This window comes from Caretta caretta, chromosome 11, assembly GCF_965140235.1.
Source record: "Caretta caretta isolate rCarCar2 chromosome 11, rCarCar1.hap1, whole genome shotgun sequence".
Classification (NCBI taxonomy): Eukaryota; Metazoa; Chordata; order Testudines; family Cheloniidae; genus Caretta; species Caretta caretta.
Window position 1 is genome coordinate 45,750,140 of NC_134216.1, and position 15,298 is coordinate 45,765,437.

The 15,298-nt window shown below is 37.5% G+C and overlaps 1 protein-coding gene across 9 annotated transcripts in view; it reads right to left on the reverse strand.

The window, feature by feature from the left end:
• Window positions 1–612: 612 nt before the first annotated feature.
• SESTD1 (SEC14 and spectrin domain containing 1) overlaps window positions 613–15,298 on the reverse strand; it is a 122,680-nt gene continuing 107,994 nt past the window's right edge. For all 9 annotated transcript variants that reach the window (XM_048869551.2, XM_048869555.2, XM_048869553.2 and 6 more), the window contains 8 exons: window positions 14,403–14,597; window positions 13,504–13,618; window positions 11,823–11,982; window positions 8,950–9,031; window positions 8,151–8,273; window positions 7,215–7,406; window positions 5,088–5,209; window positions 613–1,361 (listed from right to left, as the gene is read on the reverse strand). In XM_048869551.2, the coding sequence (XP_048725508.1) occupies window positions 1,232–1,361; window positions 5,088–5,209; window positions 7,215–7,406; window positions 8,151–8,273; window positions 8,950–9,031; window positions 11,823–11,982; window positions 13,504–13,618; window positions 14,403–14,597 (1,119 nt within the window). In that variant the 3' untranslated portion in view covers window positions 613–1,231. The remainder of the gene's footprint in view (window positions 1,362–5,087; window positions 5,210–7,214; window positions 7,407–8,150; window positions 8,274–8,949; window positions 9,032–11,822; window positions 11,983–13,503; window positions 13,619–14,402; window positions 14,598–15,298) is intronic.

Consider the following 15,298-nt stretch of genomic DNA (forward strand, 5'->3'; position numbering starts at 1 on the left):
TAGCCAAATTATGCATAGAGTTTAATTTTCTTTTAATCTGATTTCCTATTCTTAATAAATCTTGTTTTTAATGGTTTTAAACTGTTTGGGAATTTCATATTGACCACTTCTAATGAAATGAAAGTCTTCAACCACCGAGAAGCAATAGTGAAGGTGTCTAGAGTCCACACCGTTCAACATCTTCAATCCAAAGGGCATAGACCATCCTCTCCCATTATAGGTGTCAAAAGATCATAAATGAAACACAGAAAACACCTACCAACCATGAACAACAACAGAGTTTATAGGACCATCCTTGTTAATGTTTTGTCCTCTGTCTTGTGCACGTAACAGTTTGCTATTGTGCACTGCTGACTTTTCCTGGTTTAAAAACAAATAAAAAAACCCAGTCATTGAGGGCCAGATTTTAATACCCTCCTAGCTTGAGCCAGGCGTAGTTCCACTGACATCAGTGGAACGACTCCTAAAGAAAGGCACTACTCAGCTATGAAGGGTACCATAATGTGACCCTTAAGAAGAATGATACGGACTTCGTAAAAATGTGGTTTTACCAACTTTGAGTATGTAACGAACATAGTATTCGCATTTGGGAAGATAAATCAGAACCACCAATTTGTATCAGATTTTTAAAAGATGGTTTTTATTAAGCACAATCAGCTTTTAATACATATCAATACAAATAGGAAAACATCTGTTTAATGAATCTGATATATCAAAGATTTGATGGGCAGGTTGCATATTGGCACAACAGAAATGGTCATTTTTAAAGTATTACAAATTAAAATGATAGGGTCACCACTGTCTACGCAAACAGGTAGCTTACCTACAGCCTAAAAATACTACATCACTGGGGGGGGGTGGTGGTAAAGAGAGCTACTGTTTCATAGGTGGAATTTCTACATTCTGATTAGCACCATTCAAAGCTTATGTCAGCTGTTTAACTAAGAAGCAACTGACAGGTCAGGGTAAAGCTTTACAGCAATTTTTCAGTGCAAGGTTTACAGTTCCTTTTGATAAGATACTTGAAATCTATGGTTTCATAGCATGTTAAATAATTATGGCTTGGCAGATGTACAGTGTTATGATGTTGAGGAGCAATGTTTACTTTGAAAAAGATGAGGCTTTTATAATGGCTATGAAATGCATTATGTTAAATGCTGTAATATTCAGACGACATGCTGGGTTACAAACTGAAATCTTATTCTGAGCTGGTAGATAAGGGTCCAGTCTATTAGCTCTCTGGGGTAGTCGCTTCTGGTTGTCTCAGCTGCTGCTTTTTCAGGCTAAGTAGCTTCATCTTCTCTCTAATGTGTTCTGCTGTGGAAGCCATGTCACTTGGGCTCCCAAAGTACTGCTCAGTACTAAAAAACAAACACAAACACAGAAAGGTAAAACTGTACTAGAATTCTCATGTGAATACAAATAAAATCCTGAAAACTTCAAACAGCATAGAAATAGAGGTTCTTTTCTGCTTGTAATTTTAAACACCAACTTCAGTAGGCCTTAGAGCAGACCCTAAATTGTTATTTTGCTATGACTGATCAGAAAATAAACCCAGGACAGAATGAATAGGGAGACCGAGCCATCCACTCATTCACCAAAGCAGTCCCTTCAGAACAGCTATGAAGCATGTTAGCAGGTCAACGTAAGTTTGCTTTCCCACTCCCTGTGCTACATTTGCTCTGTTCTGTAGCTGCAGGATGGCCAATCTGGCACTTCTGAGGACCAAATCCATTTTTTAAAAATGTGTAATTGTTATTGGCGTTTTTACCTTAATGTCCAAATAGTCAGCAAGGCAAATGTTTGTTTAATAAATGTTACAACACAGTAAAAAGGTTATTTGTATTGCAGTAACACCCAAAATGTGCTATGCAAATTCATAATATATCAACAACTTACACAAATACATTACATATCTCCTTATAGCTACAAGAAAAGAAAACTGTCCATTTAATTAATTTAGTTTATGCTAAAAGAATATGAAGTTTTTCTTATGTAAATGCTACTTCTCGGATTGACAAAGTCATTGTCTTAGTAATGGGATTTTGATTTCATCATATAGCAACAGACACAAGTGATCAATGACATTGCAGCACCACAACTGGCTGTCCTGAGACTGCTGTTACCTTCCCTAGCCATGAAAGCTGAACTTGCAGGAACAAACAGACGGTACTTACAGGCTAGGAGGTAGAGGAAGTTAGAGTGAAACTGGTTAAAGAAAGGGATGGCACACTCAATCATATAGAGACACTGTCAACTTCAAATCTAATCACCTTTAAAAAATGAGTTAAAAGCGGTTTCAGGTAGTACACTTGCCCCTGAGTCCATCTGTCAATTCTTGTGGTTTTTCAACCATAGTCCCTTGCTCTCAAAAAAAAAAAAAAAAAAAAAAAAAAGCTTTTTCTCCATTCTTGCCATGGAAAAGACCTATAGAAGAAATACTTTACTGACAACTATACCAGGAACAGAGAAGCTGCTATACCAAAAATGTCAAATGCACAAAGTAAACTGAAAAAAATTGAGAAAAATATTTTTTCCTCTCATCTCTTTTAACTACAGCAATCAGTTGTGTTGCAAGTAAGAAGAGAAGATAAAAACTGTTCAGACAGAAGTACGATTTGTAAGTTGACAAATGTCCCTTACAGTAATTTATCCAGAAAAGTGCAAAGCACAATAAAAAACCTGACTGTCCTTAAAAAGAGGTGACATTTCAGAGAAGGGACTATTAAAAAAATACTAGCACCACTATAACCCCTCAAAATAGCAACTACATGTGAGGCATTACAGATGGACCCAGTTTATCAGAAAAACACCATTTCCATGTAAGAAAGATATTCCATTCCCAGAAATGGACAAAGGCTCATTAACAAGATACAAACTAAACAGCAATTGCTCGAACCAAAGGTAAGATTGCTTCTCAGGAACAGAAATCAGAGCAGTTCTTCAAAAAGCATACTTGTCTACTCTATAATGCAGGGGTGTCCAAACTTTTTGGCCTGAGGGCCACATCTGGGTGGGGAAATTGAATGCAGGGGCCATGAATGTAGGGCTGGGGCAGGGGGTTGGGGTGCGGGAGGTGCGGAGTGTGGGAGGGCGTGCAGTGTGCAGGAAGGGGCTCAGGACAGGGGGTTGGGGTGCAGGAAGGGGCTCAGGAGAGGGGGTTGAGGTTTGGGGTGCAGGAGGGATTCAGGGTGTGGACTCCGGCCAGGCACCACTTACCTGGAGTGGCTCCAGGATGGCAGCGGCACGCAGTGGGGCTAAGACAGGCTCCCTGCCTGCCCTGGCCCTGCACTGCTCCCACAAGCAGCCGGCACCACGTCCCTGTGGCCCCTCGGGGAGGGGGAGGCAGAGAGCTCAGTGTGCTGCCCTCCCCTGCGGGTACCTCCCCCAAAGCTCCCATTGGCCCATTGTTTTGATTTCTGGTTACAATCATCCCTGGAGGAAAACCCTGACTGACCAGCAACTGGGTCTTGTTTCAGATAACTCATTTCACCAGTTTTCAGTATGTGAAATGGAAATTTCACAAAGAAATTAAGACATGTTTAAAAAATAATTGGTGAATTTTAAGCGTTCACGAAAGATAAACAGTGAGCTCACTGGGAAGAGCCAGGCCTTACATAAGCAAGAACCATGCATGCTTTTCTGTATTTCTATTGCAGCAGTGTCTAACTGGAGCTGCACCTGAAGACAATTTGAAAACTTTGGCTGGTGCAGAATGTGGCTACCTGCTTACTCAGCAGCACTACTCAGAGGGAGAACATCTCACTCAAGCTCCAAAGCCTGTAGTTCAAAGTATGAGTGCCTTGTGTTGATGGAGTGCATGAAAATAAATAATACAGTTGAAAGCAATGGGCAGATTATTTCTATTGCTTTTTTCCCCCCCCATCGGCTAGCTATGGAGTGGAACTGCCCCCTTTTCTACTAATGAGAAAAAAATCCTGATAGCAGTTCATTACATTGGTATTTAAGCACGTAAGAACAGCCATACTGGGTCATACCAATGGTCCATTTAGCCAGTATCCTGTCTTCTGACAGTGGCTGGTGCCAGATACTTCAAAGGGAATGAACAAACCAGTGAGTGATCCACCAGCTGTCATCCAGTCCCAGCTTTTGGCAGTTGGAAGTTTAGGGACACCCAGAACATGGAAGGGTGTCCCTGACCATCTTGGCTAATATCCATTGATGGACCTATCCTCCAAGAACATATCTAATTCTTTTTTGAACCCAGTTATACTTTTGGCGGTGAGCAACATCCCATGGCAATGAATTTCACAGGTTGACAGTGCATTGTGTGAAGGAGTACTTCCTTTTGTTTGCTTTAAACCTCCTGCCTATTAATTTCATCGGGAGACCCATAGTTTTTGTGTTCCATAGATGGGTAAACAACACTTCCCTATTCACTTTTTCCATAATATTCATGATTTTATAGACCTCTACCATATACCCCTTAATCCCTTTTCTGAGATGAACGGTCCCAGACTTTTTAATCTCTCTTCATATGGAAGCTGTTTCACACCCCAGTCATTTTTGTTGCTCTTTGCTGTACTTTTTCCAATCCTTATACATCTTTTTTGAGATGGAGCAACCAGAACTGCACAGTGTTCAAGGCATGGGCGTCTTATGGATTTATACAGTGGCATTATGGTATTTTCTGTCTTATCTATCCATGTCATAATGGTTCCTTACATTCCGTTAGCTACTGCTCCACATTGAACAGATGTTTATAGATATCTATTCGTGATGACTCCAAGATGCCTTTCTTGAGTAATAATAGCTAATTGAAACCCCATAATTTTTTATCTATAGTTGCAATTACCTTACATTACTTTGCACTGAATTTCATCTGCCATTTTGTTGTCCAGTCACCCAGTTCATTGAGATCCCTTTGTAACACTTTGTAATCAGCTTTGGACACAACTGTTTTGCGTAATTTTGTATCCTCTGCAAATTTTGCCACCTCACTGTACACTCTGCTTTTCAGATAATTTATAAATATGAACAATTTAAACACTAAATGTTCTAATCATACCACTGCCAAACTGTCACAAAAGCATATTGAGAAAGTATTACAATAACATGTTCCATACCCATCAGGATACACTACAGGCACTGTTAATCTGTCCAACAGTGATTTCCCAACTGCTTCAATTTCATCCAATTGCTCCATTTCATGAATGGCTTCAGGCTGCTCTGGAAATTCTTGCAAAATCTGTAACAAACACCACGAAAATGTAAAACAAAAGAGAGAGTGGACAGTATCAAGCTTCTGCAGAGACATTCACCAGCACAGTTAGTGCATCTTCATGTACACATTTATGTAAGACCAATTTGTAACAATCCAAGTACACTCAGAAAAATCTAACACAAATGACTAACCCACCTTGACAAGATAGTCTGTGCTGCTGCACTGTGTGCCAATACATTTTACATTACTGTTAAGAAGTTCCAAATACATAAATGAATAAATAAATAAAATTTAACCACAACTCACCACCAGGTATTCCAACAACTAATTCAAATGCATACAAAAATAACTCATATCAGCCAACAAGCCAAGCAGCAATTTGAAATACAAGCACATGAATAATAAAGGAGCCACTCAAATTATTCCTGAGAACTCCAACCAGTTTTTCAGACTCTACACACTAGTGCAAAGTTCAACAGGTGTGAAAGGGTTAAAACACAGGACCACACAAATTGCTACACTGGATCTGGACCTAATGTCAGGACTTAACTATATTTTCACCTAAATCCAAAGTCATCCTTTTCCTCTTTTGGTAAAGTTTGAGCAAAAGGGGTGCTTGTAAAAGGTCTGCCACCAGACTGGCAATGTTGAAGTCCTGATTTATCAATTGAATTGGTGAAGCATATGGGCAGTAGCAGTGCAGGGTTCTTCACACTGTCCCACCAATATACCACAACATAGTTGTAGGAAGACTACCTACCTTTATGGGTGAGAAGCTAATTCTCTGCATATCCATTCACTTCTTTCTACTTAGACTGCCTACAAATGTGTCAGTGAATTATTTCCAATTATGAAAGAGTTTTTGTGATATGGACAACTCTCCATTAAGAGCTGGACTGAGACAGTCACATCATTTACCAACTCTTACCATTTATCATCAGATTTGAATAGCTTTCAGACACTACTGACCTAGATTTGATCTGAATTGATAGCACAGCCACAAGACTTGGTAGCCCATTACCAATCTCCTGAGCTTCCCAATACCCTTAAATCCAAAATGATTTCTAACTAAGAAAAAAATTATTGGAAGTCAGGAATATATGGATTAACTCTACAACAAGACTGTGCTTCAATATCAATTTGAATTTATGCATTCACTGTGTCCTATATTGACTACCATATACCATGATGATGTGTGCACTGGAGATAAATAGATTTTAAGATCCTCGCCATCAATTTTTTTTCTAAAAACAGTGGTATAAAAGCGATAATGTACATTCATGCATTTGCTGTATGATACAGCACCAACAACCCATATTCCCCAAATCATCATAACCTGTACGTTCTGAAGAATTAATTTGCCTTTTCCTTAATCACAAACTAACATTTTCTGGAACTCATGCATTTGAGTGCCCCCAGCTAGTCCTGCAGTAGCTAATGCAAGGGCAGTTATTCCTCACAACTTTATGGTAGGCTACACACGCTCTTCTCTGTGACCACAACTAATACCCCATAGGGGACAGTCGTGGGACACTTACTTTTATGATAAAGACAATACCAACACAGAGTACTCCTAACAATAACCCCCCTCTATCCCCCGCCTGTCCAAAAAGTCAGCATCAGAGCCAGGAAGTGAGCCAAGTTGTTCTGGCTCCTAGTCCAGTACCTTAACCACAAAGACTGTCTTTTCTCTCTTAGGTATTATTGTTGATTATACAGCCCTCTTGTGTCAATATGTTCCAATCGTAAGTAATTTAAAGCTAAGTGACTAGGATAATCAAATGGAAGAGACAATGATTTACATTTTTGACAGTTTTATGGGATTTATTTTACATTTCAAACAGCTGAACTATAAAATATATTTTCAATGTAGAAAATGCTATTTAATTTTGTTCTAAAAATGGAGAAAGCAAAATAAGCAGAATTTGATTGTAGTCCAATAAATACACAGCAGGATTTAATTTACATGTTTATTTTTCATTTTACTTCAACTAAAAGAGAACTAGTTTTTCTTCCTAAAACAACTCACCTTTTCAGCATTTGAATGAAATGCAATAGCCATTTCCAACCTGTGTACTCTCTCTTCAGAAGTTATTGTAAACTGTTTCCATACTCTGTTTAGTCTCGGAAGTGTGTCTCCTGAGGACCTAGAAGTGCATCGCAGAGACTGGCACAGTACAACTGTAGCCTGTAGTAACTGTCTCCCATAATCATAAGTACTCTGCAAAGAAAAAACAGAGTACATGTAAAATTCTAATTTTAGCTTCAGAACAGACAATATGTAACAATACAGACAAACCTGCAAGAGATGAATTCTCTTAGATGTAATTCCACAAAGCACGCTTGAACTGATCTAGTCCAGTGAAATACATCATCTACAAATTGTGTGAATAATTAGTTCACCAAGCAGATAGCTATATTTCTGGGTTTTTTGGTTGTTGTTTTTTAATGCCCATCAGGAGTCTCTGCATCTATGTGAGAGTTGCTTTTGAGATACAATGTAGTGCCTCAATCTCCATTTACCTATATCCTGGAAACAAACATGAAACCCACATCTCTTGCACTGTAATGCACAGCTTTACCAAAATGCCAGATGGCTGGCCCATATTTTTGCTACATTCGTTGCAATCACTTCAGAATTCATTAGGAAAACTGTCTCAGACATCTCCCATTTTTATCAACATCAAACTTCTTTTATGCTCTGCATTTCCTGTGCCTATCAGAACCGACAAAGGTCATAAGACTGTCAGCATCAGTATGGGTACTGCAGCTTTAAAATCTTTCTAAATCTAATCACTGATTTCGGCTATCAGTATTTCCCTATGCAAGCATGGATGCAAACTACAAAAACAGTTAACAGTGGAAACTCTACTATTGTCCCCCAAATTTACACCAAGTACAGCTAAAAGCTGCCTGTAGCTATGCAAAAAGTGAGTTTCTAGAATGAAGATAATCCACCACTCACCTGTGCAACATCAAAAAACTTTCGATGCTTTTCCAACAAAACTCTGGTTTCTTGAGCATCATCTCCCAATCTGATGTGGGTCTTAAGCAGAGCATCCAACAGTTCACTTAACCATTCTACTGCCTTAAAAAGAGAAGTAAATTAAACGAATAGAAACTGGCTTTAAAGCGGATTAAAAAGAAAATCATCAAGTACACCGAGCCAAATTTAAATCGCTCTGCATTTAAAAAATCAGAAAAGGTCTCAACTAAATCACTATTCTGTATATAACCCCAATTTCCAAACTGTTATTTTTATTCATTGCCATAACCTTTTACTCTTTGTGAATACTCTGAAGTAATTAAAAACAAAAGACTTAAATTTAAAAGAATTAAAAGAGAAAAATATACTTTAAAATTGAAAAAAGCATTTGTCAGCATAATATTTGCAGAAGTGGTTTGATGGTTCCTGTATGGCTCTAGAAAAAGAGAGTTGTAATTCAGGCATTTTAATTTAGATTAAGATAAAACCTGACGTATGATTACATAAATCATACAACAGTCAGAAATGTCATAATCAAGACTGCCAATTAAATTAGATTCATCATAGAGAAAAGTTTGCATTTAGTACCAAGACACAGCCTGGGTGAAGAGCTATATGGTAGCCACATTATACGAGCCCTCAATATCTGGAAGCGTCATGCCATCACAAAAGCACAATCATGTTTATTCCATACACATTTAAGGACTATTTCACACAGTTCAACCAACAAACATCTCTGAAAATAGCAGAACTGTGAAGTTCTATAGCCAGTCCTTACCTGAGCAGCATCTTCTTCACATTTAAATAACTGTACCATTTGAAGCATCTTTAGCCGTCGCACATCTACCATGTCCTCACACCTGAGGAAACCCAAACATTTAGGGATAACTGAAATAACATCACAGAAAGAGTAACCATTCAGCACACTAAATATACCCTGGGAATAAGAGCTATGGTATCTCAATTTATGCATTTTTAAACCTATGCATCAAGAAGTCAGTTTTCATGAAAGAGGTAATTACGCATCATTGTGCCACTAGCCTGGCTCACACATTACTGGATTTTGCAATGCATTCCAAAGAAACGTGCAGTAAATGGCAGCTGAACACTAAAAAACACTGATGTGTCAACAGCCATTGCCTTCAAGACAACTGGAAAATGTCTAAAATTCATCTGCATTTCCCCACTCCACCATTTTTAGCCAACTATTATTTAAAAGGTTACAAGATAAATTAATCATCATAAACAAGAACCATAAAGACTTAAGATTAGTTTGGATGATTTTCTTTGCTATAACTCGTCGGAATCCATTCAAAATGTAATTTATATAAAATGAATGCAGAAAGAGGATAGCTAAAACTAAACTCATGACATAATTAATTCATTTTCTACAGTCATGATATGAAAATATTGGAAGCACTTTCCTGTCAACCTTCAGAGCTCAATATTATAATACATTAATCTAAATAATGACTTTTCGCTCTCTGAATTTAAAAGATATTTACTTGAATATAGAGGGAGAATCAGAATGCTACACAGCTCAGTAACAAATTCAGATAATCATGATAGCAACTGTTAGCTTTGTAAGTGACAGGATATGCACATGCACAAGCAGATTTTTCAAACAGGCTTTGTAATTTGGATGAGCCCTGCAATGTATTAAAATTTTGAGCTTTGTTAAGTGTGCCTTGCAGTGCCGTAACACTTACACTGAGCAGCAGCTACTGTGAGAGAAAACATGACTTTTAGATTCCAAGAATTTTAGTGATCTAGCCAAAATATCCCTAGAAACAAACATTCAAAAACTGTATGAAACATTGGATAGGTTTAGTAGCCAATATTTTACAATTCTTATTGTGTTAGTCACGCATGGTTTGGGGACCTACCAGGAATCTTAAAACTATTTACAATTAACTACTGCAAGCAAATCTTGCAATTCAAGTGGGAAAATAAATTAAAAACTAATGCCTTGTCTGATTTTACTTTGAACGTGATTTGTATTCGGGCTAACTAAAGGACTTATAGTCATACAAATTCCTTTGTGCATATCTATCAGAGGGGAGAAAATTCACATTCAGCTCCTAACTATATTGTTCTTTCTCTGGAAAAAAAATGTCAGTAATATTACAGATGAGGCTTTCTTGTTATGGAAGCTGATGTACTTGAGCTAGAAAAATGCGCTTTTGTGGTGAGATGAATATTTTCCAAGATCAGTCCTTGGACATTTCCTTTTATCTAGTATAACTTGTGCAAATTAGGTAGAATTCTAACTGTCCAAACTTCTTTTCTGTGTCTGGTAGAAACCACAATAGTAATGGTAAGGAAAAGTGTGGATTTTATTTAGTTCTGATGGTCCAAGTTTCAATTATTTTAACAAAAACACGTGCCATATTAGTATACAAAGGATGTCATTTGTCAACATGAATTCAAAACAAACAAAAATCTTCAAAGATTGCTTTGGCTAGAGCAGCTATAAAGACACCTAGGGCTTCTTGATAAGATGAGAAAATGTTAAGGGGCTACATTTAAGTCACTTTCAAAACACATTTCTATAAAAGGTAACGAAAAAGTTTTGCACTTGAGAACAGCTGCTGTCCCTTCAACAGAGCTACAAAGCTGAATGGATTTATCAGGTGGAAGGATCCTTCCTGGAGAAAGGTTTAGGACAGGTGGTCTTCAAACTATTTTATCAATGGGGCTCACACCTTAACAGAGAGGTTCTCTCATGGACCAACACCTCTTCATCTCACACACCTGCGATCACACAGACCACCTCCTCTCCAACTGAGGATCATGCAACACCCCTGTGGCAACTACAACAACTGTATTGGTGGAAAAGAAATATTGGGAAAATAATGGTCTTTAACACAATAAGGCCCCAATTCAGGAAGATACTTAAACACATCTTATGCAGGACAGCTTTTAAGCACTTGCTTACTTTTAAATTTAAATCAGTGGGATTTAGGCATATGCCTAAAATTAAACAACTCGTTAAGTGAACTCCCAAACAGGGATACTCTAGTGAATTGAGGCCTCCCCTCAGAAATTTAAATCTGGGAGGAAGAAGTAACGATTAAATGACTGCATGAGTTATGGTGTGCTTTTGTAAGGGCACACCACAGGTCTGCTGCTCCCTAGCTTCAACCCCATTGGGGCTCCCCAGCCCCCTCCCCCGCAACTGCATATGTTCTAAGTGGAGAATATGTTATTCCCTCAGAGTGTCTGGTAGTGCCTACAAGAGGAGATCATACACTGTCCCCATATCTTTATTTTTGAGTAATCTACGTTTCTCACATCTAAGTATAAGAACAGAAGGGAGCACATGGCTTCATGGACCACCCTTTCACCTCCCACCTACACCCACCATCCAGCCCTGAAATGTAGCCATCTTTGGGTTTAGGAGTGTGCCACGACAACAGTTCTAAGGGAAGAAGAAAATAAAACATCTCACATTCTATTTAAACAAGAGAGATTTAAGTCACCCAGACTGCAGCTGCATAAATTAGGATTTCACCATCATCACATGGCTGAGACCCATATAAATGAGGGTCTGGTGCAAAATAGCATCAGGTGTGTTTTTTGTTTTTTTTTTTTAAAGTGAGTTCTTAATATGTAAAAATCATCATAACCACTAGAAGTGCTATTAATTACCGTTGCTTTCTAAGCTGCATATCTTCCATCACTCCCTGGATGTGGTCCACATTTTCTTTGTTTTCTATGGTTACATCTTTTCCATAGGCCCAGGATGCCTGGTTAGATATCTGATCAAGAAGACCTTGGCCTTTTTCACGCAAACCTTGCAGGCCTAAGTCTAAAACCAAAATAAATGAAAATATTTTGTTTGTTAAATCCGTTTAGTTTTCCTCATTCTTTGAACCCTCTCCAATTTTTCAACATCCTTCTTGAAGTGTGGACACCGGTACTGGACACAGTATTCCAGGAGTAGTAGCACCAGTGCCAATTACAGAGGTAATATAACCTTCGTACGCCTACTCGATATTCCCCTCTTAATACATCCAAGGATCACATTAGCCCTTTGGCCACAGTGTGACAATGGGAGCTCATGTTCAGCTGATTATCCACCATGATCCCCAAGACTTTTTCAGCATCACTGCTCCCAGGATGGAATCCTGCGTATTTGTATGTATGGCTGGCATTCTTTGTTCCTAGATGTACAAACTTTACATTTTGGTTGTATTGAAACATATTGATCTGAGAGCATCAATTAGATGCAGCATTCTATAATATTTACAGAACGCTAGGGGAAATGGATTTGTTATTTTTTTACTTGCTGGACCATTAAATAAATAAATAAATGAATAGTGTTTCAAGGAAATGTCAGATTTGATAGTCAGCTATAATTGCTTCACCATATATATAAGTAATAAGTGCATACAATCTTAAGCACACATATTTATTTCTAAATCATTATCAGAGACAGTGAATGTCTATCATGCAAAGAACATGCAGGCTATGATTTTAAAATTCATTTTACATGGTTAACAAACTTTTGGATACCGTAGTAGGAAGAATCCTTCAGTGCTTGCCCTTAAAGTCTGCTGTTAAATGTACAGCCCAGCATATTTATTGTATGCCATATTAATATAGTTTATGGTTTGAGATATACACAAAATAAATTACTGCACACGTGCAATAACTTTTAAAATTTAATTACTTCAGCTATTTCAATTTTATTACATCTTTTCATTCCACAATCTCTCTTCCTACCTACTGCCCTTTCCCTTATAATAAAGCTAACATATGGCATTTAGAGTTTGTAAAAAAAATTAATTACAAGTCTTATCATTGCAAGCATCCTAGCTAGGGCTAGGTAGGCAGAACATAACTCCCTTCAGAGTTTAGATAATTCATAAAAGATTTACTGTTTGGGAACAGGAGGTTCATCTTCCTCCAGGGAGATCAGGATATAATTTTTGCAGTATATCCCTATGCTCCGGCCAGGCTTGGGGAAAGAGAGGTGCAGTCCAAGGATCAAACTCTAGGTTTGTTGCTAAATGTAAACACTGTAACAATATATTTCATTTGTGTGCATATTACTTTTATCATTTTTCATATAAACTAGTCACAGAATATGGCACAACCAAATATGGGATAAACATGCAGTAGAGAATGCAGGTTTTACTGCTAGGGGAGAGGTGATCTTACTATATATAAGAAAGAAGTGAAAGAGTGTAAAGGAAGAATTGAGCAAGGGGAAAATTAGTTTAATATATTAAATAAAAACGGAAAAAATTGTCCCCCGCATTTGTCCCTTTCAAGTACTTGATCCAGTATAATTTATAATTCTGTATTTCAGCGATTTTCTGCTTACCAACACTTTTCAGCTTCTCTTCAAGCAGTTTTAAAGTTTGCTGAATTGATGCTCCATCAGCTGGTGCTACATCTACACACAACATCCCTAATAAGCCATCTAACTGCTGAGACAACTGAAATAGAGAGGGATAAAGACAAACCTTTTATCTGATATGTAACCATTCCTTGTAATGAAATCATTATAGTTGCAATTAATATTTAAAAGACATATGAGCACTCTCAGTCTTGCCAAGCCCAAGTGTTCGAGAATCATGAGTCAGGCTCCCCAAAATCATGAGATTAGTTTAAAAATAATGAGATTAAAACAAACAAATAAATTTTGGATTCTTTTCCTTTGCCTTCTGGTTTCTGAGCCTTTAGGGTCACTTACATCAAGTTTTCAAGCTTTTCTCCACATCCATAAAGGCTAGAAACTTATTTTTTAAATGAAAGCTGAAATTATCACCTAATACATGGTTCCAGCAACTGGGCTTTAAAGAAAAAAACACCAAGTTGTGTGATAAAATCCACTTCAGACAAATAAGAGCTTGAAAAATATCTTACAGAGAAACTCTGAAGAACAGTCTACCCCTTGCAATAGAACCAACCAGTCAAAAAATATAAGTAAAGAGAAGTTAGCTGAATCTCTTATGATTTATGTTACAATTTATATATCACAGAAATGTAAAGCCATGCCAGAATGTCAAGTGTTACAGTACACATTCCTCTTACAGAACAGAAGACCTCAGCCTTAATGACAGTATTTCAATCAGGCTACCAATAAATGAAGACTTTTGCATTTTTCACAGAAGTGACTTTGTTTTTTCAATACACCTTGTACAAGATACTGAACTTCAATAATACTATGTCAACAGTGTATTGGCAAGTAAGCCTGTAAACACTTAAAACCAAGCTTACGTCTTGGGCAACACCATGGAATTCAAGCGCTGCTTGTAACAGATTTTGCCTAAATTCCAGCTGACTGGCCTGCCGATAACAGACATCGCTCAACTGTTGCTGTAGTGCTTTCAGCTCTACCAGGTCCTCCTCATCCCCAGCATTTAGCAGCGCTGCAATTTGCTGATTAAGCTCCACATATACAGCGAACCACTCCTACAAAAAAAGAGCAAGAACCACATGATTAAAGCTTTAAAGTAACACCAAAATAAATCTATTTCTTTTGAAATGACGAGCATTTGAATGTATCGAGTATTTTATTATATTTTTCTTTATGGGACCTCAGTGGAATCTTTCAGCTACAAGAGCAGTAAGTGTAGGTTTATGCAGCATTTTGAAAATGTACATGCCAAGAAGCATTTCGCATTCTGTATCAGGGTGGATAAAAATCGATGATTCGAAAATGGACAAATAAATAATCTGATTTTTTTAAAATTTAGATACAGGTATACTTTTAAAAAATAAATATATGTAAAATTAAATATGAAATTGACAACCTATTTTAAGATTTAAACTACTTAAAATCTATTAAAATCATATAAGTAAATACAAAAAATAATATTAAGCTGTACTTGGTTGTTAGCAAGAAAGTCAAACTAAATTGGTAGAAGTCACTTGCTAAGCACCTAGAACCAGAGTTTGTTGCCGTGATAAACCAGCTTTTATCCAGTATTGTTGTAGCCATGTCTGTCCTAGCATATTAGAGAGACCAGGTAGGTGAGGTAATATCTTTTTGGGCCAACCTCTGTTGGTGAGAGAGAAGCTTTTGAGCTACACAGAACTCTTCTTCAGGTTTTCTTGAGCTCTGGAAAAGGTATTGAGTGTGTCACAGCTAAATAAATAGACAGTTTCACATA